Source organism: Pelodiscus sinensis, chromosome 9 (genome assembly GCF_052426305.1).
Source record: "Pelodiscus sinensis isolate ZL-2025 chromosome 9, ASM5242630v1, whole genome shotgun sequence".
Lineage (NCBI taxonomy): Eukaryota > Metazoa > Chordata > Testudines > Trionychidae > Pelodiscus > Pelodiscus sinensis.
In genome coordinates this window covers 11,142,507-11,170,400 of record NC_143060.1, presented here as the reverse complement: position 1 = coordinate 11,170,400, position 27,894 = coordinate 11,142,507, and the positions used below count along the sequence as shown (strand labels likewise).

At 45.1% G+C, this 27,894-nt stretch overlaps 1 protein-coding gene across 2 annotated transcripts in view; it reads left to right on the top strand.

The window, feature by feature from the left end:
- The first annotated feature begins 240 nt into the window (after positions 1-240).
- RAB3B (RAB3B, member RAS oncogene family) overlaps positions 241-27,894 on the top strand; it is a 161,430-nt gene continuing 133,776 nt past the window's right edge. The window contains exons 1-2 of one of the 2 annotated variants that reach the window (XM_075935966.2): positions 241-701; positions 10,131-10,209. In XM_075935966.2, coding sequence (XP_075792081.1) covers positions 10,189-10,209 — 21 coding nt within the window. In that variant the 5' untranslated portion in view covers positions 241-701; positions 10,131-10,188. The remainder of the gene's footprint in view (positions 702-10,130; positions 10,210-27,894) is intronic. The other variant, XM_075935967.2, reaches the window with a different exon arrangement.

Genomic DNA, 27,894 nt, shown 5'->3' with positions numbered 1-27,894 from the left:
TGTCTGTGAGGGTTGTGAGTAACTGAGGTGTGGGTGCAAACATGTATAACCTGGCTGTAACCAATGTGTATGTTTGTGCACAGATGTACCTGGGGTGTAATTGGTGTGTGTATGTGTGCACAGGTGTAGCCTGTGTGTGTGCACAAGATATAGGAGGGGTGTAACTGGTGTGGGTGTGTATGAGATGGATGTACCCAAGTGCAGCTGGGTGTGTGCATGCACAGGGATAGCTGGAGTGTAACTGGTGTGTGTGTGTGTGTGTGTGCACAAGTGTAGTTGGGATGTAATAGGTGTAGTGCTGGGGGGTGTAATAGTTGCGCGCACAGGTGTAGCAGGGGTGTAACCCGCCCGTGCGCACACACAGGTGTCGCTGGGGTGCACCCGGTGCGCGCAGGAGTGCGGCTGAGCGCGCAGTCTGACCCTGCCTGTACCCGCGGCCACGCCCCGGGGGCTCCCGCAGGCTAAGGCTCCCGCAGCAGGTGGGGGACCAAGCAGCTGCAGCGCCGGCGAGCTGACGCCCAGCTCCCAGCGGGGAGAGCAGGCGGCTGCAGCAGCCTCCAGCGCCCTTAGCTCCGCCCTCCGCGCCCTCCCAGGTGCTCCCGCTCTTGGCCCGGGCAGGAGCCTCTGCTCAGCTGCACGGCTCGGGCAGGCGAGAACCCGCTGGCTGCCTCCTGCCCCGGCCGGCGCTCCCTGCGCCCAAGGTAAGAGCGGTCGCGGCTGCCTGGGTTGCTCCAACTTTCCCCCGCCCCTGCAAGGCTCGGGGCGCCGGGCAGCAGGTGCCTGGGCTGGAGCATCCCACCCGTAGACCCGGGGTGCGCCTGCACCCGTCCCCGGGCAGCTCCCACCCTGGCAGGGTCGGGAGGAGGGCAGGCCAGCTGGCGGGCTCGGGCATGGTATGGAGAGGTGGTGTGGGGTCGGGAGGAGGGGGAGGTTTCCAAACCTCGAAACAACCACACGCGAAAGGCTTCCAAAGCCGCCCTTCTGTCCGCGGAGAGCGAGGACCCCTGGGGCTCACTGCTTCAGCAGGGGCTGGGACCCTAGAGAGTCGCAGCCAATGCTTTGCTGGCTGAAACTGCCCCTTTTCTGAACCCCGTGACCCCCCACGACTTCTATGTTTCTTCAAACAAGAGTTGGAAAGAGTGTGATTTAACTTCCAGAGTTTGTCTACATCTAAAAGGATGTTTTACAGCCTCCTGGTGCTTCTTCCCTAGGGGCTATTTTTAATTCGCACAGATCCTCTGTATTTATCCTTCAAGTACTGTTCTTTATTCCTGACCGTGCCCACACTGTACTTAGCTGCAAAGTAATCACTGTACTAGATGGAGATGAAGATTACTGAAGTCCCATAAAATAAGTTTTTATCTTAATAGGGTGAAAATGTACTACTATTAATGTAAATAACAAATACTTGTGTGTAGAGAATGATAAAGAGTGAAGTTTGGGTTATTTGATCAAAAGAGAAGGCAGTGTGCAGTGCTTGTGTGTGTGTGTGTGTGTGAGAGAAAGAGAGAGACAGGCGTCATTCAAGGCTGAACAAAGGAGAAGTTAAAGAAGTAACAGTCTCTAATTCTCTTTCCTTGTTCACTTACCCTCCACTGTAAACTTGTCCCCCCCCCCATTTTTAAATTAACTTGCTTTCTTTTGAAAAACAGCCATCAACAGAGAATGGGGAAAGAAAGGAGTGAAAGGAATCCAGGGGTGCCAGTGTCACTGTCTTGTGCTGTGTCAAGTATCAGAGGGGTAGCCGTGTTAGTCTGAATCTGCAAAAGCGACGAGGACATGCATCTGACGAAGTGGGTCTTTGCCCACGAAAGCTTATGCTCCTACACTTCAGTTAGTCTAGAAGGTGCCACAGGACTCCTCGTGTCTTGTGCTTCTGTTTTAATCTGTTTTGTTGTAATGTGTATGAAAAAGCACTGAGATGTGGTACACCTGGATGATGCCACATTATTAGTCCCAACCTGCTGTGGTGCTGACTGAAAGTAGGCTCCAGAAGGATTAATACTATACCTTAGGGCTGATAATTTCTACGCCAAAGTTTAAAACCAAGGAGAGCATTTTTAAAGTAAGATGCAGGATTATGTAGCACTTCAAAGACTAACAAGATGGTTTATTAGATGATGAGCTTTCGTGGGCCAGACCCACTTCCTCAGATCAAATAGTGGAAGAAAATAGTCACAACCATATATACCAAAGGATACAATTTAAAAAAATGAACACGTATGAAAAGAACAAATCACATTTCAGAACAGAATGGGGATGCGGGGGGGGGGGGAAGGAAGGTAAGTATCTGTGAGTTAACGATATTAGAGGTGGGGAAAGGTAGATGTCTGTGAGCTAATGGTATTAGAGGTGATAATTGGGGAAGCTATCTTTGTAATGGGTAAGGTAATTTGGGTCTTTGTTCAATCCCCCCCGGAGAGTGTCATATTTTAGCATGAATGACAGTTCAGAGGATTCCCTTTCAAGTGCAGATGTAAAATGTCTTTGTAGCAGAATGCAGGTAGTTAAGTCGTTGAGACAGTGTCCTTTCTGGTTGAAATGCAAATTGAAAGAGCCAGACGAATACCTAGAAACCATTTACTTCAAGATAGACCCAAGAAAACCAACAATAGAACACCACTTGTCATCACCTACAGCCCCCAACTTAAACCTGTCCAACACATTATCAATAAACTACAGCCTATACTGGAACAGGATACCATACTCCAAGAGGCTCTGGGAGACAGACCCATAGTCTCCTATAGACAACCACCTAACCTCAAGATGATTCTTCCCAACAACCACAGGACATACCACACTAATACCAACCCTGGTACCTTCCCTTGCAACAAACCCCGTTGCCAGCTTTGTCCACATATTCATTCTGCTGATACCATTATTGGACCTAACCATGCCAGTTACAAGATCAAGAACACATATTCCTGTGCATCCAGAAATATAATTTATGCTATCATGTGCCGAAAGTGTCCGTCTGCTATGTACATTGGACAAACGTCTCAGACACTTCGCCAAAGGATTAATGCCCACAAAACAGATATCAGACAGGATCACAAAGAAAAAACAATTTCTTGCCATTTCAACCAGAAAGGTCACTGTCTCAACAACTTAACTACCTGCATTCTGCTACAAAGACCTTTTACATCTGCACTTGAAAGGGAATCCTCTGAACTGTCATTCATGCTAAAATACGACACTCTCCGGGGGGGATTGAACAAAGACCCAAACTACCTTACCCATTACAAAGTTAGCTTCCCCAATTATCACCTCTAATACCATTAGCTCACAGACATCTACCTTTCCCCACCTCTAATATCGTTAACTCACAGACACTTAACTTCCTTCCTCCCTCCCCCCCCCGCATCCCTCTTCTATGCTGAAATGTGATTTGTCCTTTTCATATGTGTTCCTTTTTTTTTTTTTTTTTAATTGCATCCTTTGGTATATATGGTTGTGACTATTTTCTTCCACTATTTGATCTGTGGAAGTGGGTCTGGCCCATGAAAGCTCATCATCTAATAAACCATCTTGTTAGTCTTTAAAGTGCTACATAGTCCTGCATTTTGCTTCAGCTACACCAGACTAACACGGCTACATTTCTATTTTTAAAGTAATGTATCTTAAACCAAGGGGTAGTCTGGGAATGATACAAGACAATATATTTTATTGAATGAAATGTATGCAAAAGTTAACAATTCTTCAGAGAGTCCACTGAGTTAGGGTTACTGATGGATTGGAATAAATACAGCTAGGATGCCTTGTAAATATTTAAGATATTGTTTGAGTTCTATATTTAAAATTTAGTCTTTAGATTTAGTCCTGTGCTCCTTACCACAAACAAAATTCCTATTAAGTCAGAGGAAATTTTGCCTGATTATAATAAATACTCTAATCTTTCAATTCCTATCTTTTATATAGTAAGGGGAAAATATCAAGTGGTGTAGAAAAAATGTGTATTTGTTTTCCTAAATGAAAAATTATATTAAAAGCGAAGATTCAAATAACATACTTTAGCTGCAAAAAGTCTGCAACTTCAAAAATTTCCAAATATTGGAAAGTCTGGAAACAGGCAAGATAATTTAACTACGTTTCCACTGCTATGTAATAATTCAGCAATTACTGAATCGTTTGTGTGTTTTTTCACACTTCTCCAATCTTAACTTTTCCCCCTAACATATAAAAAGACAAGCAAAAATGAAAAACCATCAAACTTGTAAGATGTCAAATCATTTTTTCTGTTTGAGAGGAATAGTATTTCTCATTGTTGCACTAACAGGATTACTTACTACAAAACATGTATATGTTCACAGTTACAATAAAATTAAAAAGTACAAACTTGTAAGCTCTTTATATATGCATATTAATTTGCAACATGTGACAAGCATTTTATAAAAACAAAAACAGATCAATTATTCCAGTTCCATTGAATATTTTTCTGTTCCATCAACCTTTTGATCAGAAATGTATGGTGCTCTGTCATGGCTAAATGCACTCAAACAATATTCTTTCCAAAAATATTTGCATTTAATATACATAAATAGAAAACAGGCATCCAGCAACATATTTGTTTCTGAACCAAACAAGGGAAGGAAGTTATGCTTGGATGGGTGATAGAGTGAAGAAGACTTTGTAGATGGGAAGGGTATGGATCCCTTAACTATTCGTTTCCAGACAAGTGAGTTTGGAAACTGGGCTTAGAGTGGGAAGCTACTTCAGCTTCAACCAGGGGTGGCTACTGCAGGTTTGCTTCATGATCTACCGACTTAAACAAATGGACTGAGAAACTAGCTGTTCTCTTGTAGTGCTTCTGTTTCACCCAATCCAGCTAATCTCTGCCTATTTTGGAGATATGTCCTTAACTATTCCCTCCCACCCTATTTTCAAGTTTTCATCCATGAATACTGCCACCATGTTGTAAGGTGAGGTTTGATGACTATATTATTATTGTCCTGTAGGGTCAAAAGCAATGTCACACTAAGGCCAGAACAAGTCGTATGGTTTTCTTCTGTAGAAAATTAACTAATAGGGCCCAGTTCTGCCAGGTCCTGAACACCTCTTGGAAGGGTTACCTATTCCCAAATCCACTGACTTCCATAAGAGTTGGAGGCTCAATGGGTTAGGCACAGAAGGCTGATTCTACAAGTCAATAAGAGTGTTGCCACAAGATTCCAATGGTGCAGGATCAGACCTATATGCCTTCCATGTGTGCAGGCAATTAAACAAGACTTTAGCCTCTTTATAGTTATCAAGGCAGTTTATGTATTTACCCTGACCTTGAAGTAATCGCTGTCTTTAAGAGGCTGTTATACCAGGGCAATTTATAATGATGGCTTAAACCAGATTAAAGAAACTGGCAACTAATCCAATTTTATAATCAAGTTTGTCTTGTAATTTTGACAAAGCTGTGCTGCACTCTTTGCTTGCTAATGTATTGTATTTGAACTAAATTGTGATGAATCAAAGCCATACGGTACTTTTAGATCTTAACAGTCATCGTTCCTCCCCCTGCTTCCAAGGAGCAGCTTCTTTCAGGCACCCTAGTCTTTGTAGAATACCATCTTTTAATGTGCAGTGTATGTAGTAGCAGGGCAATTGCCATTCTGAACATAATTCTAGAATGGCCAGACTAGGTCGGGCCAAAGGTCCATGGTGAAAAAATATTCGATCTTTGGCATCAAGCAGTGAGACTTACTCCATTTTGGGGATATTATACTATACATCTGGGGATTTAATAGCGTATAGGTCAGGGCTGGGCAAGATGTGGCCCGGGAGCTGGATCCAGCCTGCAAACTGCATCTGGCCGGTATTTATATTCTGCTGCCCACGCCACCACATTTCCAGGTTCCCAGCTGCAGTGCTACCCCAGCAGGGGCCAAAGCCGTGAACCTTTTAAATAGCTGCTGTGATCCCGGGTGGCTGCTAGGCAACACAGTAGTGGCAGGGCTTTGCTGTGTTTTTACTTCAGATTGTTTGGGACTGGAGGCTTTGGAGGGAGGCTAGTCCCTAGTCCCACTCCTCCTGGGACCATGTACCAAAATTCATTGTGGCTCCCTGAGAAAATTACCTACCTCTGGTATGGGTGGTGTCCAAACTCCCTGGGTTCTGTTCTCACCCTGTCCACTGGCCTGCTCTGATAGTCAACAAGTTCTTTAATTTCTCTGTGCCTGTTTACCAATCTGTATGAAAGTACAATTATAATAATATTGTCCTTGCCTGTTTGGGACTGGTGTGTTGAGTGCTGCTCAGTCCATAGAGTAAGAGGCAGTCCCTCAGCCTGAGGCACTCACAGTCTAAGAAGAAAATAAGCAGTTCAGCTCCAAAGCACTGGGCAAGCATGTCATGGAGATTGAGTGGTGCAGGAGAGTTTTTAATTGTTTTTAGCAGTTAGTAAGTCCTAGGATTTCAAATGTAGATCAAGGCGCGTTTTTCCCAGAAAAATGGCTCTTGCACAAGAGGGGGTTTTTGCGCAAGAAGTAGCCGTGCAGACGGTTCCTTTTTGCGCAAAAGCCTCTTGCGCAAAAAGCAGCTGCTCATTAATTATGCAAATGAGGCTCAGCAATATTCCATGCTTAGCCTCATTTGCATATTTCAGTGCAGTGTAGACATAGCCTGTGTGATCACACATCCCATTTGGGGTACACCTCTAACAGCAACCCACCCCAGTGCCCTCTGTAGAGTCTCTCTCAGTTCAACACTATTCCTTCAGTTTGTTGCCTCACTCCAAATGAGAGAGGTGACTCCAGGGCTTCCTCTCCTGCAAGCAAGGCCTCACCCTTACTTCAGAGCTCTATTGCAATTCATTAGTTGCTCCACAGCTTTCCACGCTGAGCTGTCCCTGGTTCTATCAGCCAACCACCACCAACCTTCTCCCTTCCAGGTCTAAGCTACAACTAAGATGCCTCACCCCTGCAGCTTCTTATATAGTTCCTCCTGGCCCCTGATTGGCTGGTTTCTTCCTAGCCACTCTAGCTGCCTGGAAGATTTCTCTATGGCCCTTTTGGGAGTTAGTTACAAGGGGGTCCGTATCATGTGCCTAGGGCTCTAAATTGCTTTATTCTGGCCCTGCTCCTACATGTCACTCCCAGAAACAAATAACAGGTTGACTTAGCTGCTTCTTCCACATTAGCTGTAAGCAATTTCAAGGAAGGGTTAAATGTCTGCTGTAAGGTAACTGCTTTGTCTCAAAGATCAATGTGAAAATTCTTGGGGTTACAACAGGTAGCCTTCATATAGCACTTCATCTGTGGAGCTCAAAGTCTTTCACATCCGATCTTTGGTAACATGGTTCCTATTGCACAATTGGGAAACTGAGGCACCAGAGTGCAAGTGACTCACCCACGGTCATTCAGCAGGTTGTAGGCAGAACAGACAAAACCTAGCTCTCCTGACTCCTATGCAATAATTTGAGCACATTGCTTCCTATCATAGAATCATAGAACACTAGAACTGGAAGGGACCTCCAGAGGATATTGAATCCAGTCACACAGGTTAAAGTTATTTCCCATAATCCCTGTGTGTCTCTTCCCTGGAATGGGCCACTGTCTTTTGTAATAACACCACGACACCAGTAAATGGTTTTTAAGCTCCCATTCTGTGCTAGTAACTCTGATGTTTTACATGTCAAGACTGCTCCACAGATCCTCCTTTTTTTTCTCTAAAACAATAATTAAAGATTAGATAAATCTAATTTAAATTCCAAAGTGTCAGGTCAAGACACAGGCTGGGGAGGAGAAAAGACAATCTCCATGTCATTATGGAAGTTGCTTTTAAGGAGCACTGCAAGAGGGAGAATTTTTCAGCAACACTTAAGCTGTAGCAATTTTTGTTGCAGTAAGGATGAGCAGACATGGGAAGGAAGAGTTTAGAACCCCTTCCTTCTTCTAACTCCATGCCCTGGAATTGCAGGTGCAGTTCATGTCAGATATTTATCCTCAATTGTTCTTTTTGATGTTTGTTAAAAAACGTGTTGAGGAAAATGAGGAACACACGTGCGAATAGAGTGTGATCTAGAGCCCCCATTATGTGCAAAATAAGAACCTGTGTCTAGGTGAACTATCAGCATAAAAATAGCCTATTCAGCCACAGAATAGGCTAAAACAGTTGAAAAGGAACAATCTCTCTCTCCCAAGGATCGACTGTGATATCAAAATAAAATCACCATCCTTAATAGAAAAAATAATAAGCAATGAGCCAATGGCTAATTCTCTAGCTTCCGGCTTCCTTTGGGAAGGTGAGGAGTGGAAGGGTAACCCATAGGTCAGAGGCCCTCAAACTGTGGAGTATGTCCCTCTAGGGGGCCATAGAACAATAATTCAGGGAAATGTAGCAGGCCTGGACTAGCCTCATGGAGGTGGGGAGGGAGTGATATCCAGTCCTCCTCTGCCCCTAGCTCCATTCTGGTCCTAGCCCAGACCACCATCTGGCTCTTGTACCCAGCTTGGCCTGCGGCTCCCGACTACGGCTCCCAGTGCAGGGTGGGACAAGTGAATATCTTAATGTTTTAGTGTTGTCTTTGCTGTTTGAAAGCCTTTCACATCTTCAACTCCTGGATGAAATTCAGGTGAAAGTTCTGAAAATAAGCCCTCCGAACTCATGGATAATAGTTTGCATTGGAGGCAAAGCACATCAGAAGGAATACTGTAACTCTGCTCAGAAGTAAAGGGCAGTGGTGCTGGAATACTTCAGAGAGCGCGAGTGCTGCAAGCCAGTCCCAATCACCCCCACTCTCCTCCCATCCTGAGCTGGGGCAAGGAGCAGGACCATGTTTCCAGGAGTGGGGGACCCAGGCAGGCATAAGGGGGGTTGAGGCCGGCATCTGGGATTGTGACTGAGGCCCTACCGAAAACCTGCGAGAGTGGCACTCCTGCTACCCATAGCTCCCATGCATATACAGGCAGTCCCCGGGTTACGAACAAGATAGGGACTGTAGGTTTGTTCTTAAGTTGAATTTGTATGGAAGTCGGAACTGGTACATATTGTAGGGGAAACTCTAGCCAAACATATCTCCAGAGCTCAGTTTTATTCTCCCACACCTCACTTCCCTCAGTCCTTTTTTCTCAAGCTGAGGTGTCTGCTGAGAGAAGCCGCTCTGCGTCTCCCTGGTCTGCTGGCGGGAAGCAGCTAGTGCGGGGTTGCCTCACCCCGTTTGTAAGTAGGGATCCGATGTAACCCGGGGACTGCCTGTAGTAGGAGATGTTAGGTGACAGGGACAACAAACAGTAAATGTAGTTTACTACAGAGAAGTGAAAATTCCTCTAGAAACAAAGATTTGTACCAACAGATATTTGCTAAATGAGACAATTCTCCAACATATGGATCATGATAATTCCTAGGAGCCTCCATGGGCAAATTGGAGCAAATTCAGATGTGGAGGAAATGGGTGCAAATTCATTACATTTTACATCCGGTCTGAATTTGCCCCATGTTAAAACAGTTTCTCTAGTACACAGGTACAGTATAAAGTTAAACAAGATATTAGGGGGATAGTATTCTTCCCTTTACTTTTGGAGAGTTATGTCAGAGATAAATTTGGCCTCTAGGTTTAATTAGAAGTAAGAGGTCATTTATGTTCACTGCCACTAGTGTAAATCTGGAGTAATTATTGACTTCAAGGTTTTATTTTTTATTTAGACCTTTTGTATGTGGAGTAACAACCATTTTTGCCAAATCCTTCTATATTTGGTCCTTAGAGAAAGGTATCAGGTTAGAATTTTACCCAGACAACATACAAAACCTGAGTTGTATATGAATTTTAAGGTGTGTTTTCTTCTTGGTTCCATTCATTTCACTGCCTGTTTGCTAGAAGCATACAAATATTCCCTCTTGACAGGTATCAAGAACTTATTTGGAGGGTCTGATTTTTGGTTATACAACCTAGATAGCATCCCTTTATCAGTGTTATGGACTAGTATCCTTAAATAGATATTAACTGAATATCTCTGCAAGTCTATAATTCAGGCTTGGATCCTGTTTTAAGTCAATGGGAATCTTTCACTGGGGTTCAGGCTCTTTTACAGCAGTGTTTTCCCAGTATAACTTGTCTATTTATTGTAGTTAATCTGTTCTTCTATAATACTTTCTCTATCCATCTTTATCATACACATTGTAATCCTTTTGCTTCTACATCACAGGTTCAACAGTGTGACCAATCTTGATTCATACACTCACAGCAAAGCCTCCATCTGTCTCATGGATTATAGATCTAAATTGGTAACTATCATTTGCTTGCAGCAATTTATTACCAATTATGTTAACAATGATCTTTTTTCTGCTTTTGCAAAGTTGTCTTTAAAGTACTCTATCACTTGTGAAAATTTGTTTTAAGGTTATGGCATTCTTTTTATTATTGACTTTGTTTTTTTTAGATTACATACCTGAGCTGGAAAATGCTGTCCTTGACTGAAATTTGCCATTTGGGATCTGACTAGAATTGAACTTTATTTCTGAGAGAAAGAGAGAGAGAGAAATTAAAGGTTTTTTTCCAATTGCTCCAATGCATAAGATTTGAATTTATATAAATAAAAAAAACCTCAAATGTGAGGGTTTTTAACAAAAAATGAATTATCTAGACTAACATGGATGAATCTTGGGATGATTTTGGGGGGAAAAGTAGAGATTTCACTTTGAAATATGATTACAGTTTGTGTGAACAACATTTCTCATGGGTTTTTACTAGATTTGTAAGTACTGTACCAGGAAAAGGAAGGAATTTCCTGCTTTTATAGGCCATTCCTTCCCCTCCGATTGCTTAACTACAAAATCATTTTAATACCTTTCTTTTGTAGCCCCAGTAGCTCCTTATATAGTCTTGTCTTGAATATCTCCAGAGAAGTCAGAAACACAGACTCCTTTGACAGTTGAATCCATTGTCTACTTGAACTTAGAGGCATTGTTTTTGTGCTAACTTTCCATTTTCCTGCTTTTGTTTTAACGATTCTTCTTTGACAGTTGAATATAACCCTCCCTTTCTCCTCCGCCATCATCAATATTTACAGATACCCAGAAGTCAAAATCCTAGGGCTCTACTCATGCCCATATCCCTTCCCTTGAAAGCTGCTGTTTACTCTTCTTCCTCCCCATTATGGCTCTCCATCCCTCACAGCCATGTTTCTTTTCCCCTCTTCTCTGTAGGCGTAGTTTGCTGGCAACCAGGAGTAGTTAGACACAAGTCCATATAAAGAAAGGAAACTTAGACTAGAATAAAACAGGAACAGCTACCCAGAAGTGACCGATCGATTGGTCTGTAAGTTTCTCAAGAGGAAGGGAGAGGCTCAATAGCTGAAGGTACTTAAAACTAGGTTGGACACAGCACTAGAGAAAATGTTATTGTAAAATCTTCACATGGCATCTAGAGACGTATAAAATGCCCCAATATGTCTCTTTCATCTCTGCCTTTTGAAATCTCCAAGGAGAATAAAAATTCAAATTGTCTGGGTGATAAAAGGTGAAACAATTAACAGTGCTGACATTTAATTGTTCATTATGATTCAGAGTCAACATCCTATAGAAAGATGGGGGCAAGTCACATGTCTCAGACCCACTGTTCTTTCTTTGGGCAGATTTAGAAGAGCATTGCTCTTTCAGTTTTCATTCAGACCACCTTTCCACCCTACAAATGCTTTTTTAAAATGCAGCTTTCTGTTATCTGAAAACTAATAGTTCCTCCAGAGCAGTATTAACATAAGAATGACGATACTGGATCGGACCAAGGCTCTTCTTAGCCCAGTATCCTGGTTTCTGAGGGAGTGAACAGAACAGGGAATCATTAATTGATCCTCTACTCCAGTGGAATTGCATATAGCTCCTACTCATATTAATCTGTGTAGAGAATTTAACCACAGGTTTCTTTCCTCACTCCTCAAGTTGCCTTTTCTCTGTTAAAGATACCCTAAACAGGCATTTAATTGGGTGGGCATGTGAGGTAGGGATATTAACTATATTTTGTGTAAATGTGTAACCACTTGAAATTTTAGCAGTTACATGTTTACATACCGGGGGTGGGTGGTGAGGCATGTGTGAGTCAGTGCTAGGAGGGAGCCAGCTTTTAAACTGGCTCCCCTCAAGCACTGATAGAGAGGCAGGGGGCTCCATGGGAGCTGATATGCATGGGGCGCCAGCTTCCCCCTTCACTTTCCCCGTACTGCTGCCAATGATAGAGAGGCAGCAGTGCAGAGTGGAAGGCAACTGGCTCTGTGAGAGCCAAGCGGGTATGCGCAGGGAGTCAGCTTGAAAGCAGCTTCCTATGTCTACTGGCTCCTGCTTGCTCCCCTTACCACCCACTCTGTTGCCCCTATCAGAGGCAGTAGCGCAAGGGTGACAGGTGGCTCCATGGGAGTTGATGTGAGCACCGGCTCCCACCTGCACTGTTGCCTCTATGGGAGGCAGCAGGGGGATGGCAGGCAGCTCTGTGGGTGCCAGCTCCAACCTCCCCCCCCCTCACTGCTGCCTCTCATACAGCACTGGTGCATGTAATCATTAGGATCAACCAATAAGACCAGGCTTATTGGTTAATCATGTAAACTACATGCTAACATGCCTACTGTGAAGTACACAATACTGGCATTTTTCTGGTACCCCAGTCAGTTTCGGAATTGCTGCTGTTTCACAATTGCTTTAGACATAGCAATAAATAGTTTGAAATAAAACAATTTGTTTGTCCAATACAACATTAATCTGCACTATGAGAAGGTTCTAAAGATCTCTGTATGGCCAAGACCATGGGGGTGCAGAGACATTGCTTTATTGGGTATGGGTGTATTTGTAATATAGTGACTTTGTGAGGGATTAAAGAATTTGGAAATTGAGAGAGAGTTCAACATTTAGTCTGGGTTGGTAGTAACTGAAAGTTGTTACCATCTGATGGTGGGGTGGCTGACATCTTGGTGGACATTAGGGATAGAACCAGGGGTCTCTAGAGAGAGGGATGTTAGTGAGGAGTCAACTAGTTGACTACCTGATAAGCATAAGCTTTTCAGTTAGTTGAGTATCGACTACTCTCTTCCCCACCTTGCTGCCTCTTTGAGGCAGGGGGAGCAGGGTGTGAGGTGTGTGTGTGGGGGGAGAGAACAGTAGCCAGTGCTAGCTTAAAAGCCACTTCCCCCAGCATCATCTCCACTGAGCCGCCTGCCCCTCTGCCTGTGAACAGGGGCTGCTGGACTCAGCCTGGCAGCTCTTACTACATTTGAAATGCAGCGCCATGGCGTAGGTGGCTCCCAGAGCCAGCACGAGCTGAGACTGAGCCGGGACTGAGCAAGCTGCCTCCCGGAGCTACCCCCACTGCAGCTTTGCAGAGCGGTCCCTTATCAACTAATCATGTAGTCCAGGGCTACTCAACTTTGGAAGGCCCAGGGGCCACAATGATACCCACAGCACATGCTGAGGGCTGCAATTGGTTAATCATGTAAACTACACGCTAACACAGTTGCAAATGTACACAAATAGCTTTGATACGGACGGGCATGAATACAAAGACTAAGGCAAGACTACACAACGCGCAGGTCCCATTTAAATCACATCTGCTGATCATAATAAAATGCAATATTTACCTGATTTCCACGCATCTGACAACACTTTAGTGAGCAATTGAACTACTAAAACACGTATCAACAGAAGACCATTATATTGATTACTACCCAAGCACCAACCCCAGCACAGACCTTTCTCACCCTGGTCTCATTGCCTGGCTCCACCGTTGCCTCTGTCTTGCTGCCCAGCTCTGCCACTGCTGTCACACGTGTCTCTTGTCGCCCCCAGCAGCTCTTGTGCATGTGCCGACGTGGCCTGGCTCAGGGAGGCACTGCCACTGTGGCAGACGCGACAGGTGTGCTTTACAGCCACCTATCGCCGCCACCCTCCCCGCTGCATGTTGAGTAGCCCTGATGTAGTCGATACAATTTGTATTGACTACACAATTAGCCAGATAACCACAATGTAATATCCTTAATTTAAAGATTAAACTGAAGAGCCAGGTTCTGTGTCTGGACTGTCACAGACCTGTGTGCTGTGTGGATGGGCTGTAGAACAGGACACAACACACACTGTATCTGACCTTAATGGCTCTGTGATGATTTATGTGAGATACACAGGGCTCTTTCCAGTCCAGTTCCCAGTGAATGGGTATCCACACTGGAGGAAAAACGGCTCTACCGTTGGGACTGTTGCTGGCACACCCAAGCAGAGATGGGAAGAACTGAATGGATCTTAGGATCTAAACTACACTCTCACCCTAGAGAGGCTTAATGCACATTGGTAAAGGAGAGGTGAGGAAGCTGTCTGGATTTTTGGAACCTGTGATATAGAAGACAGAGGATTTCATTCTCCAGGGACTTCCATTTGCAACTAAATGAGCACTAAATTCACATGGAAATGATTAGTATGAACCACTATGACAATTCCTACTCACTTATTGGGAATGAGGGCACTTGACACCACCTACTTGGGCCCTCAATGCCTGCTCCAACCCCATTTAGGATTAGATATAATTTGTGCTGCAGCTGTCTGATGTGCTTCGTCATTGCAGATTCCCCTGTTGTTGTGCTTGGGAAGAAGTTACTATGGCATCCCACACTAATTAAGCGTACACAGCTTTTCATTTGACGAGTCATTCTGGGCATGGCTCAGAATGTCTGAGTACTTTATTCACAGGAGAAATAACACTGTGTGGTGATGGGCATTATACTAAGAATATCGTGATTTCACAATATAGCATCACACACCATAAAGGGGTAATCTTCACAATAATATGAGTAGATCTCATTTTGCTCTCCCAATTGCTGTTTCTCTAGAGCAGGCTACCCATACTAATAAAACTTCTACCTGAATAGAAGTGGCTGATGGGCATACATACCACATCTCTTAATTTATAAGTTATCTTCCATGGCATATGACTTTCGACAATTTTGTTCCTCAGGCACAATGTAAATTACTGTCAGGATAAAGCTCATTTGTGCAGGAGACAGATTGCTCGGGGCTGCTCCTTAGCTGTAGGACAAACTGCCAAGGGAGCTGAGGATCAAAACAAATCTTCACCACCTTCCATTACATATTGAAGGCTCATTTTTTTAACCTTGTATTCTCTAATAAATATACAGTGTTATGTAATTAAACATTAATGTGAGATGATAGCAAAATAGCCAGAATGCCTAGGCTTTTTAGAAAAGTGCTTTCTTTTGAAAGGGTCAGGGTGCAAATGGAGTCTTCCTGTCAGTATCTTACATGTTTCCTCCAATCCATAAAGGATGTGGAGTCATTACAGCCTCTAGATACAGAGCTGGATCTTTATCAGCCTGTACTGCAGTGGTGGGCAACCTATCATCCAAGGCATGTGGTTCTATCTGTGGCCCACAAGACATTTTGTTCACCATTGCCCATGCACAAAATTGCCAGATTCTGCTAGTTTTTGTCTGCATATGTTCCCCCCCCCCATTGGCATTACAGAAGTGATGCACACTTAAACAAGGCACGTGAAGTGAGGTGTGTACGTGAGAGCTCATATCATGGACTAGAAGGCCAAATTCAAGAGGGAACAGGGTCACAAATATTTTTCATCTTTTTGTTATTTGAACTCTCATAAGGCAAAAGACTCCAAACTGAAGCAAGGGATTCCCCAGGATTATCCCTGGGGTTGCCTTGAAAGCCATGCCTAATTTCAGCCCTAGCACTTCTAGGCTTGGCAGCTCATTGCTGTGGCACCTTTGGGCTTTCTGCATCAGTTATGAAAGTATTAAAAAAATAGATTGAGACCTGACACCTCTTTCATTAAAAATTAAGCATTACCTGAAAGACATTTTGAATTAACAGATCACTGCAACTCTGTCATTCATAGAATTTAGTTCTCAACTCATTTTTGAGTGTAGGTTTGCTCTCTTTAACCAGTAATTAACTCTTATTTCTTTTCCCTAGTTGTTAAACCTTCTAGATAGTTTATTTATAGATTGGTTACCAGCATTGTCTTTGTAGGTAAGATCTAGGGTACCAGTTGATCTGGGATAAGTGACTGACTGGTCTCTTGGGGCTGCAAGCAGGTTGAAGTGTGTGTGTGTGTGTGTGTGTGTGTGAATGACCATTTATCACTAAATCCAGGTTGCCTGGGTGGGTAGATAGATTGGAGAGCCCAAGGGGACTGTTTGACTCTATGCTAAGATTGCTAATGTGACTCAGGAATTCACATTTATTACTGGGGTGGTGAAATCTAATTAGAGCCCATCACCAGTTTGGTTTATTTATCCTATCTTTTGACCACCTGTCCTGTGGTGTAAGCACTCATAGTTGTGAGCTACTATGGACACCACTGACTTGCCATGTAACCTTGGGCAAGTCATCTAACCTCCTCTGTACCCCTGTGGTTCACTCTTAAATGGAAGAAGGTACAATACTTGCCTTCCTTACGTGGTATTCTGAAGTTTAATATTTATATAAGCTCTTTAAAATTCACAGCTACAAATGCTATCTAAGTTTGTATAACTAAATTGTAGAGATACTTTCTGGTGACCCAGAACAACTCTCTCAATGATATTTACATTGGTTGAGTGTAATTAATAATAAAAAAGGTAACTATCAGCGTTCCACAGCACTGACAAATTACCTCATTTACATGTTAGGTGAAAATCTGTAAGCCAGGTGAATACTTGCATAAAGCAATGTGCAGTACCTAATTAAGTTGCAATTAACAGATGACCTCTATAATCAGTGCGTTGGATGATGATAGGATGCAGATATGGAAAAAGTCACTCTGACAAACACAGGAAGACACACCTGTTATACGCTGCAGGTGATCTTCAGTGATGTTGATTTTATGATCTAGCAAGTCTATTATACTAGCGCTCATCTCTATGATGTACAAACATTGTGCTTTCAATGTATCAGTACAGATAGACAAGTACCTTTGCACAGTTGGGTTATTATTCATGGAACCAATATTATAGGGGTTTCATTGTGCCCTACCGTATTTTCAGATGGATCTAGTATTTTAATCTCTTTAAATGCTGGTCCTAGTTATAACAGGCAATTTCAATGACCGTTAGTCATGTGACTCTTCTATGTTAAGATTTCCTAAAATCCTGTTGTGTATTCAGTTTAAATTGCCATTCTCTTCAATGGGGATTGGTTTAGGACTGCAGGATTTAGCCCATAATTCCCATGACTAATGACTATTTAAATCTGGGTAAGAAAAGCTTGTACCAAAACTTCTGCAATGGTTAGATTCTGATATCATTTACACATGGTTTGAAATACCTGGAGTAAGTCTAATTATCTGCCAAATGAGGAAAAATGAGATTGAACTGTAGTCCATTGTTTCTACAGGTTTCAGTATGAGCTTTGATTTTTCAGGATTTAATATTTTACCTCTTTCAAGTGTCATGAGGCATTAAGTTAAGCGATCAAGTGCATTTTTTAAACTGAAAAATTTATTTAAACCCGAGTTTTGAGTAGCAATTAAAAAAAATTGTAGTTTCAGATGTTATGCTCTGAGCCAAACATGAATTAAAAAAAATCGGATGGAGTCAGTTCTTAATATAAATTGTGTTTATTTGATTTCACAATTTAATACATACTATATTTAATGTCCTTATAAAGGGAGGGACGAGGTGACATTTGTAGCCATCCAAGAGATGTGGGAGGTATTACTATATCTATCTAGGTAGGTAAATAGGTAGGTAGGTTTCTTTCAGGAGAGGAGTAAATGTTGTTTCCACAATTAATTCTGCTTTCTGTTACTGATATTTGTGGTCTGACAGATGATCTTACATAGATGAACTCTGGGAAAGCAGACCAAGCCAATGCACCTGCGAGAATCTTTCTTCTCTCTCCTATGGCAGCTGTCGAGTTCAGATCTCTCATTGCTTCTGCCTTCTGCAATAAGGCATTGTCTATACTTAAAAGTTTAATGTACATCTGCAGCAGTACTTTAAATTTGAAAGCGTGGCCACAGCACAAGCAGCGTTGCGGGAGAGCTCTCCCAAGTGCTCTGTGTAAACCACCTCAATGAGGGGAGTAGTTAACAGCGCTGGGAGAACGGTACACACTGGCACTTTACAGTGCTGTATCTTCCTACACTTGTGTGTGCGTGTTTTTACATCCCTGAACCAGAAAGCTACAGCGCTGTAACGTGCCAGTGCAGACTTAGTCTGAGAGTGAAATTCCTCCTTCTAAGGGCCAGGGTGAGGCCTACACTCCAGCTAAGCTGCATTCAAATGCTAATCTGGTTTTCTGTTTACTTCCAGGAAATATGATAGTTGAAGCAAACAAGCACAGGCTTTGAAAAAGGGATTTCTACAAAATAATTTCTTTAGATACTATTACTTTTAGAAGGGGTATTTATATCTATGTATAAACAATAAAATACTTAATCACAGGGTGGCTGGCCCCTTTGAGGGAAGATGGAGTCAGCCTCACAATTAATGAGATGCTTCCCAGCCTGCAGGGATGGAACGGAGAGGGTCAGGGTTGTAGCTTACTGGAGTGATTTCCCCATACTTTTCACATTGCCCCTCCCTTCCCCCCCCCCCCCCCCCCCGATTATCTCCCCGGGAGCCAGGGCTAGAAGTAGGGCCACAACTGTGTGTGTGGGCAGACAAGGGGTAAGGATGCTGAGGCGAGAGCTTGAGACTGGTGGTGAGTCCGGGAGTATTGCTGGGGCTGGCATCTGGGGTTTTGACTGTGTGCTTGCCTGGGAGCCAGGGACCGTATCCAAGGATGAAAGTGGGTAGCACTTCCTCCCTGTTACCATGGGGACTGGCCCAGGTGTCCTGTGCTCTTCTAAATGTTCTTGTGTGCCTCTCTCTGTCTGTCTGTCTGTCTGTCTCTCTCTCTCTCTCTCTCTCTCTCTCTCTCTCCCTCTCCCCCTCCCTCCCCAGAAGGGCATGTCCCACAATCTGGGAATCACTGGCTTAATGGACACTGGGCTTTATAAAAGAGCAGAGAGAGCTCCATTTGAGGAGTGGAACCACAGAGTGATGAAGGCTCCTGTGGAAACCCTTGAGCCAGGGCTGGCAGGAGGCTGGGGACTCCAGGGGAACTAGCTTTGGGGCCCAGTGCTCTCTACTAGAGCTGGAAAGGACACAAGGAGCAGAGTCCAGGAGGAACTGCAGAAGTGGTACTCCAGGGGAGCCAGACTGGGGGATGAGTGTCCTGTCCCAGAGATTGAGGTAGCCCAGAAAGTGGTTGAAAATAGGGCCCACAGGGAAGGCTGAAGAGAAGCCCCAAAGAGGCAGAAAAACCTTTTTTGATGGTTAGGACTGCTTAGCTGAACTTTTGTAACCTCAGGGTTACGTTTTGTTTGTGACTTGGCCAGACTGGGAGGACTTGGCCACATCCAAGTCCGGGGTGGGGAAAGGGAAAGGAGCAGCTGTTCCAGGACCTGGCGATTTAAAAGGGTCTGGGTCTCCTGGCGGCTGCGGCGGCTGCTGCTGCTGTCAGGAGCCCTGGGCCTTCTAAATCACCACCAGAGTCATGGGTGGCATAGGTCGGGCAGCACACAAGGGCTGGTTGGGTGAGGCTAGCCCCCAACCATGTCCCTTCTGACTGAGACCCACCCATTCTGGGGACCCAGAGCCAGCCACCCCACCTTGCCCATGGGCCCAGCAATTCTGTCGTCAGCCCTGATCACATCTCAAGCATGGGCTGGTGTGTGTGGAGAGCTGAGACAACCCTTTTGGGGGGAAAGAAAATGAGGCAGGGAGCACCAGGAGTGCCACAGCTGGGCAGCGGTGGGTATGTGCAGTTCCACACTGACTCTTGATGCTCCTGGGTGTTCTTTGGGATTTGGGAAACACTGGCTCAACAACAAATGGGTATAAAATGGCTCTGACACAATTTAGGTTGGCAATTAGAAACCTTCAAACTAGTAAAGGAGCAAGATTCGGGAATAGCTTTAGGGCAAACAGCCGACCTGGCTTCAGAAAGGAACTTGATAAACATCTGGATGGGATTAGAGGGCAGGATTCCCTGTGGTATCTGAGGACTAGACTCCAGGAGGCCTCTTTCACTCCTGTAGTCTCTGTTCCTATGATTTGGTCTGAGGCGGTGTTTTTCAAGGACTGATCCCATGAGACCTCCCTGGCACTGTTGAGGAAGGCAGCAAGCTGGACACTGGTATCTCAAAGCTTGAGGGGGAAAAAATGCTCTGAAGGGGAAGATACTCCTGCCCCCATACCTCATGGCAGTCTGAAAAAAGTGGGGAGTCTTTAATCACCCCAACCTCTGCAAGTCCCCCTGCTCAAGAATTAAACCTGTCCCTGACCCCCAATCAGTACTGCCCCCACATCAGTTCTGCTCTCATTTGTTCAGCGTCACTGCTGCTGTGCAGGGAGTTCTCCAGACTTTCTCTCCCAGGCCTGAGGGACTGGCATAGAGAGTCCTCTTCCCCCATTCCAGGTCAGGTATTGCAGGGAGGGAGAGGGGAAAAGCGCTCCCATTTTTCATATGAGGGGATGGGGCGGGGGAGAGCTGCCTGGAGCGGCTGGGTTCGTTCTCTCTCTGCATGGCAGAATGGTATTGGATTGCTTTGGGGGGAGGGGCAGACTGGGAGGAGTACTGCCCAAGCTGGGTGCTTTGCCAAGAGGCGGTAAAGAAGCCAATCGGGGGTGGGGGTTCCCTCTCAAGGTAAAAATGTACACAGTGATCCAGCTTGCTGTCTAGCAATTTCATGTTGCTGACCCCCATTGTGACCAGGTGCCCTTTAAGAACTGCTTGCAGTCAGTAGTGTTCCGCTCTCTAAAGCGGCCAAGGGAGGGTAGAATCCTCTTGTAAATGTCAGGTGATCCCCTTGTCATCCTCAAATTCCAGTCTGCCCCCACCTGCTGCTGGCCCAGTCAGATGATCATTGGCTGGTTACTCACTCACCTGGGTGCACTGTTTTCAGAGTAGGAGCCAGTTCATTGTCATAGGGTGCCTCTCTGTGAAGAGAAAGCAGAGGTGAAATTAAGCTGGTATGTCCCCGTGTGCCATGTTGGCAAGAAAGTGGCCAGCAAGGTCTGGCCCAGCATATTGGAAAGACACTGTACAACTCTAGGCTCTCCACAGAGCCGCCTCTCAGCCAATCCCCCTGATGGGGGGGGACAAAGTGGACAACTGCCCTCAGGCCCAGCAATTCAAACAGGCCATGGCCCCATGTGGCATGTTGCAGAGCCCTGGGAAGTGCACTCTGCATGGTGCTTGGAGGGTGGCTGAGGGCAGGCTGCCCCAGTCCTGTCCTGTACTAGGTGGAGCAGCTCTGTGCTCCTGGGGCCCAGTGAATCTGTCGACTTGCCTACTGTCAGGCAAATAGGACTTGGAAGGGTGGAGGGAGGGGAGCTGGGAGCAGTATGGCAGCCGGAGGTGCTGCTGCTCCTCCTGGGCTGGGTGGGAAGGAGCAGAACTCCCAGCCCTGTCCTCCAGGAGGGCTGTAGTTGCAGCCGACCTGGAGGAGATGCAGTTCTGTGGAAGAACAGGCAGATGAGTTGGCGTGTCTGCTCCTTTCCCTGATGGCAGCTTCTCCTGCTGTTGTATCATCCCTAGCTTTACTGCCCTTTTCCCTCAATAACATGGGATGGGGACAGCAGGGGAAGAGCATGTGTAACCCACACACCTAGTGTGGTTACCAGGCAGTGGCACCTAGACCACAGCAACAGTTAAGATCAAGAGACCTCTACAGCATGGGCTGGGAGGCAGCTGGCTTTTAGCTCAGAGGCTAGAGCCATGGTCACCAACCGGTCGATCGCGATTGACTGGTCGATCGTGAGGCCTCGACCAGTCAATCGTGAGGCTTCGACCAGTCAATCGTGAGGCATTTGGCCCCCCCATTTTCCCCCCACCCCTGAGAAGCCCCACTACCTACTTCGTGACAATGGAGGTAATGCCGGCTTCCTGTGGGGTGGATGAAAGTCCTGCAGCTTTGTGCCACTTCCAGAGGTTCTGGAAGTGCGCTGGCTGCTCCCCTCCCTCAGATCGGTGGTGTGCTGCAGGAGGGGGCGTCAGCACTGGAGGAGGAGCGTGGTGGTTTCCTTGAACCACATGAGGGGTGAGTTGGCCCCAGAGGAGGAGTGCGGGGGTTTCCCTGTGCCGTGGGGGGAGGGGTCGGCCCCGAGGGAGGTGCACGTGGGGGTTTCCCTACGCCATGGGAGGGAGGGTTGGGCCCTGGAGGAGGAGCGCTGGGGCTTGCCTGCACCATGGTCCTGAAGAAGGCACGCGACAAGGATTCCCTGCTCTGCAGGAGGGGAGACATACACCAGCTTCCCTTGGGGAGGAGGCGGGAATCCTGGGAGGAGGCAGGTGCAAGGGAGACTCTACCACCACTGGCACCCTGTCCCCTGCCCTCCTGGCACCCTGTTCCCTTTCACCTGCCCCCAGCTGCAGAATTCTGTCCCCACTGGCACCGTCTCCTGCCAAAGCACTCACTAGCACCCTTCCCCAGTACTACGTCCCCTGCTCACACCAACACAGTTGGGGCCACATTAATGAAGCATGGGTTGGGGGGTGGGAGGGAGGGTTTGGAGGAGGTGTGTTTTTTTGCATCTCACTTGTGTGGCCTCAACTGACTTTCCTGTGGGTCAGTGACCCCTGACTCAAAACAGGTTCCCTGCCCTTCTCACAAATAAAGACAGTGCAGAAACCTTTTGGGTTTGACACAGAATTTTATTGAAAAATGAAGCCTGGCCAACAAACTCCCAATTGGGGCCAAGCCCCCATCTGGCCACAGCATCATAACACTCCTGCAATCCCCCTTTCCCCCAGACCGTACATCTGAGTCTATCATACACTGGAACCCCCTGACCTGAGCCCCTCACATACCCCAACCAATATTCCTGAACCCTCACATCCAGAAGTCCATGGCTTGCTTCGTACCCTAACCCTACATCTGACCCCCAACACTACCTGGCCTGGAGCCCCATCCCCAAGTCAGCATCCCCTTATCCACCTCCTCCTTATCCAGATTTCCTCCCAGAGCTTGCACCTCTCACTTTCCCACACCCAAAGCCATTATTCCCACCCCAGAGCCTACACATTCTGCCTCAACCCAGCGAGGGTACGGCTAGACTGCAGGAGTTTTTCAGGATTCCAGAGAGATCCCAGAAAAACTCTTCTGCATCCAGGGATGCGTTTGTTTTTCCGCTTCTTTTAGTGGAAGAGCAAACATGATCTTTCGGTTACCCCTATATTCCTCTTTCCACGAGGAGTAAGGGGGCTTTCAAAAGAAGGGGGTTTTCTGACATTTGGTCCAGTCTAGACAGGCCAAATGTTGGAAAAATCTCTTCCTACAGAAGAATTGGGGGCGGGGGACAGCAGTATAAGGGTTGGGGATAGCAAGTGATGGAGAGGAGGAGAATAGAGTGGGCAGGGCTTCAAGGAAGGGGCAGGGCGGTAGATCTTGGTTTGTTCTGTCATTTAAAAAGTGATCTTGGGTATAAAAAGCTTGGAGACAAGACCACTGGGATAGAGGCTCCTATACTCTGCTTCAGAGGTCCCAGGTTCAAATCTTCCAGGTGTTGGTGACACATGGAGGGCCTTGTGCTGTGGGTGGGGCAGAGTCATGCAGAAGCTCATATGGGGAGGTCATGTGTCAACCCCTTCTTCTCCCCCCCCCCAACTCCTTAGCTGGTGTGCCCTTTCCACTGGTACCAAGAAGGAATTAACTTTACTGTCACGCCTGAGAGAGAACCATCAAGGTTTAATGACCCCGGAGCCCATTGTTAACCCTCTGTCCGTATTTTCTGGAATGTCAGATGAGGAACTAAAAGGATAGCTGAGAAGGCAGACCAATGCGGAGTTTGTAATTTGACATAGCTACATATAGCGAGTCCTTTATATCTAGCAGAATGTGTACGTTGTACAAAGACAGATTTCTCAAACTCACGGGGAAAAGTACAAGCACAGCAAGTTGAGTGTTTTTTGGGATTTTGTGACCCCCTTGCCATGGCTGTGACTTTTAACTCCTGCTATAATTGCAGTGGTTCAGATCACAGATCCTGAGTGCAGTAAAATCTCTATATGAGCCCATCTAGAGTTGCTCTTCTGTGAAAACAGGTTGGTGTTCTTTCCAAGAATCACTCACTCTTTATTTAAAAAAAACCTGTGCTTCAATTGAGAGCTGTACTGGCCAGTTACGTTCTGTAATTGCTTTTTGAACTGAGATTTGAAAGTAGCATTTGTGGCCATTTGCCCTCTTGATTATTACCATCTATGGATCCAAGGATTGCAGCTGCACTTCGTTTTAAAACTGTGTTGGATTTGGTGAATGGATTCCAAAAAGATGGCATACAGGAGAGAGTGATTTAGATTTAACCAGTGGGTCCCTTGTCTATTGAAGAGTCTAACCATAATTCTGAAGTGATCAGGCTTTAATTGGTGACGGTGATTAATCTGCTATGTCAAGTGCCTGTGGGTGTATAAATAAGATATTACCTCATCCACCTTCTCTTTCATATTGGGTGAATATGAAATGAAGAAAATGATCTTCTTCCCAACAACACATCTTCCTATTAGCACAGTTGGAAGATATGTATGTGTATCATGAAAAGTATGTGTATTAAATGTGAAGCCTCTGACTTTCTTCCATCATGGAACTAATACACAGTAGTCGAGACAGTGAAACTGTTGGGTGGTCTTTGCTGCATAATAAATGACCAGATTTCAGTAGCAGAAATGGAGACTCTCATTCTGTGTGTGTGAAAGAGAGCAGCTAGTCAGAGGCTTTGCTTTAAAATTCCTACTTGGAGCCAAAATTAATGAATAAAGGAATACTTTCCTGTTATGCTGGTGAGAGAAAAATTCATACAGTGCTAGTGAGTGTGTAAAGGATGTTAGCGTCATTAATATTGAAATACAAATTATATATATCATGTGACAGAATCTAGGCCACTCCTAGGATAATGTGCAAAAAAGCAACTAGAGTGACTTGAGTGCTTTTCAGTAAACAGTACTCATAGTACAGTCTGCAAAACAAGTAGGCTTTGTAGTCTAGGTTGCATCCGCTTAACTAAAGATATGATTTTTAAATTAATTAAAAACTGATGCAAACACTTGGGTAGACACTTAGAATCATAGAATACTAGAACTGGAAAGGATTGCTAGAGGTCAACAAATCCAGTCCCTGCCCTCATGGCAGGACTGAGCACCACTAGATCATCCCTGATAGATGTCTGTCCAACCTGCTCTTAAATATCTCCAGTGATGGAGATTCCACAACCTTCCTAGGCAATTTATTCCAGTGTTTAACCACCCTGACAGTTAGGAAGTTTTACCTAATGTCCAACCTAAACCTCCCTTGCTGCAATTTAAACTCATTGCTGCTTGTCTTATCAGAAGCCAAGGAGAACAATTTCTCTCCCCCTCCTTGTAACAACTTTTTAAGTACTTGAAAATGGCTATCGTGTTCCCTCAGTCTTCTCTTTTCTAAACTAAACAAACAGTTCTTTCAGTCTTCCCTCATAGCTCATGCTTTCTAGACCTTTAAACATTTTTTGTTGCTCTTACACTTAACTTGGGTTTAAACTATGCTTATTTTGGTTTTGTGTAATTCCATAAGAAATGGATAGAATTTTGGCTTAAACAAAAGGGTTTGCGTATCAGTTAATGAAATTGGTTTTAGTAAAACTGGTGCAATTCTGAGTACCTATGAGGCTTTATAAGTACTCATAGGCTTTCTCTGCTCCATAGCCTTCAACCTACCCAGGCCCAAATGTGGGCAGTAGTGTGTGACAAAGTTCCAGCTGAATGGGGACACAAGGTAAAGTGCCACTTGCTTTGAGAGTAAACATTCTGAGAGTAAACAAGCCTTTGCCATGCAGTGATTTTTTTTTAAATTTATGACATCAATAACTTTCTGCAATAAATGTAGGAGACAGGGAAGGTGAATGGAAATTAGGGAACTGTGGGACTGAAGAGTTAATTTTCCTTTGGAAAGTGGGATGTTTGAAAGAGAGGTCCTGGCTCTAGTCAAGCCTTTGGGGTCAAAGGGACCTAGGAAATCAAGGTTACAAAGTAACTGGATTAAATGTAATGGCCTGTAATATACAGGAGATCAGAACAGATATCTAAGGGTCCCTTCTGGTCTTAAATACCCTCCTTGCACCAGTCTTGGTTTGTTTCCTTGCCTCCCTCTGCAAGGCAGAAAGCTGTAATGGGTTTTAGAGGAGTTGTGACACTTCCTACTCTCAAGGAGCCAAGCTCCTTCCATTGTCTCCTTTGCCTGGCAGCAGGCTCTCTTTAGTGGTGAATAAGCAACAACATGCTTCTTCTCTCTAGGTGTAATAGAAGGGAAATGCAGCATGATAGTGATCATTACAAAGATAACTTCCTCAATTATCACTCCTAATATCATTATCTTATATACACTAACCTTCCCCTCTCACCCTCCCCCCCCCCTTCTAAACTCCGATTTGTCAATTTTATGTGTTGTATCCCTTTGGTATATATGGTCGTACCAATTTTCTTCCACAACTTGATCTGAGGAAGTGGGTCTGGCCCACAAAAGCTCATCACCTAATAAACTATCTTGTTAGTATTTAAAGTGCTCCATAGTCCTGTCTTTTGTTTCAGCATTGGATAATCTGTGATCATTTAGAAGAACAGAACACTTAGGGAGACCAGATGTCCTGATTTTATAAGAACAGTCCTGATACTTGGGGCTTTGTCTTAGAGGCATCTATGTTTTGCTTTATAAGAAGCATGCAAGATCTTTTTCAGGGGGAAAAGGCAGTACACTGTCTTTATTGCAAATACAGCATAGAAATCAGCATTCATTCTCTCTCTCTCTCACAAACTAACACACACATGTCCTACTGATCTTATAGTTGCCAGTCTGTTGTTGCTCAAATCAATCTAGTGGCCAATTAGATTGAACATGAGTGAAGAGGTGGGCTCCAAGGTATTGCAGGACTGAACCTGAAGCTTCATGCTACACCCCCTACTTTTATAGTTATAAGTCCCAACTTTAGTCTACCATAGTCATGCTCTATTGGATCCTGGGAGTGACTGCAGTTGGTTTATCTCATTCACAATCTCATTTGCAGCTGTGTGCCTTTGCTTTAGGGTGGTTAATTCTGCCCCTTTTCGGCCATCCTGAATTTGACTGATGCCGGAGCTCATAGCTCCTTGTTAACCATTCTGGCCATCTGGTGCTGGCATCTTCTGTCTCTTGTCTTCACACATTCCTCACTGACACACAGAACAGTTCATTTCAAGTAAATCAATTTCTGCTACAAAGGAACAAGCAGGATTTCTTAGACTTAACAGTTAGAAATTGTTTATAGAATAATTTTTTTACACATTTATAGTACCTAATACAAAATATATTTAATGCACCAGCAGCTGCTATAAAACAAAGCTTATGAAACAATCTATAGAACTACATAAAGTAAGGCTTACAATAACTACTATTTGTCAGGCCTACAGCTATTACCTCCCTTCCCTCCCTCTACTGTCCAGGGTTTTTTACACTTACTGTGTAGTCACCCTACCCCAGGGGCGGTCAAAAGGGCTTCCGTGGGCTGGATTTGTCTGGTCAAGCGGGTTGATCTGGCCTACAGCCATTCTGCTGCTGCTTCCCTGCCCCCAGGCCAACTGAGACCTGAGGACAGAGGAGTGCGTGAAGTCTCCTCTCCCTGCCAGGGGCGTGCGGTGCCGAAAGCGGGAGGAGGAAGAATTTACATGCTCCCCCTGTCCCCAGGCCAATCAGGGAGCGCACACAATCTCGCGCTGTCTGCCACGCCCTATCAGAAGGGAACCGTGTACCCCTGGCAGGGTGGGGCAGGGAGCAAAAATTCAGCCTGTATATGGAGGGAGTGCACAAAGTTTCCTCCTCCCACCAGGGGTGCGTGGCACCAAAGACTGTGTCCGCTTCCCCACCCCCAGGCCTTTCCCAGTGGCTGGGAGCTGCAAGGAAGGAGGGAGGCGCCTCCTGAACAAAAGGGAAAACCT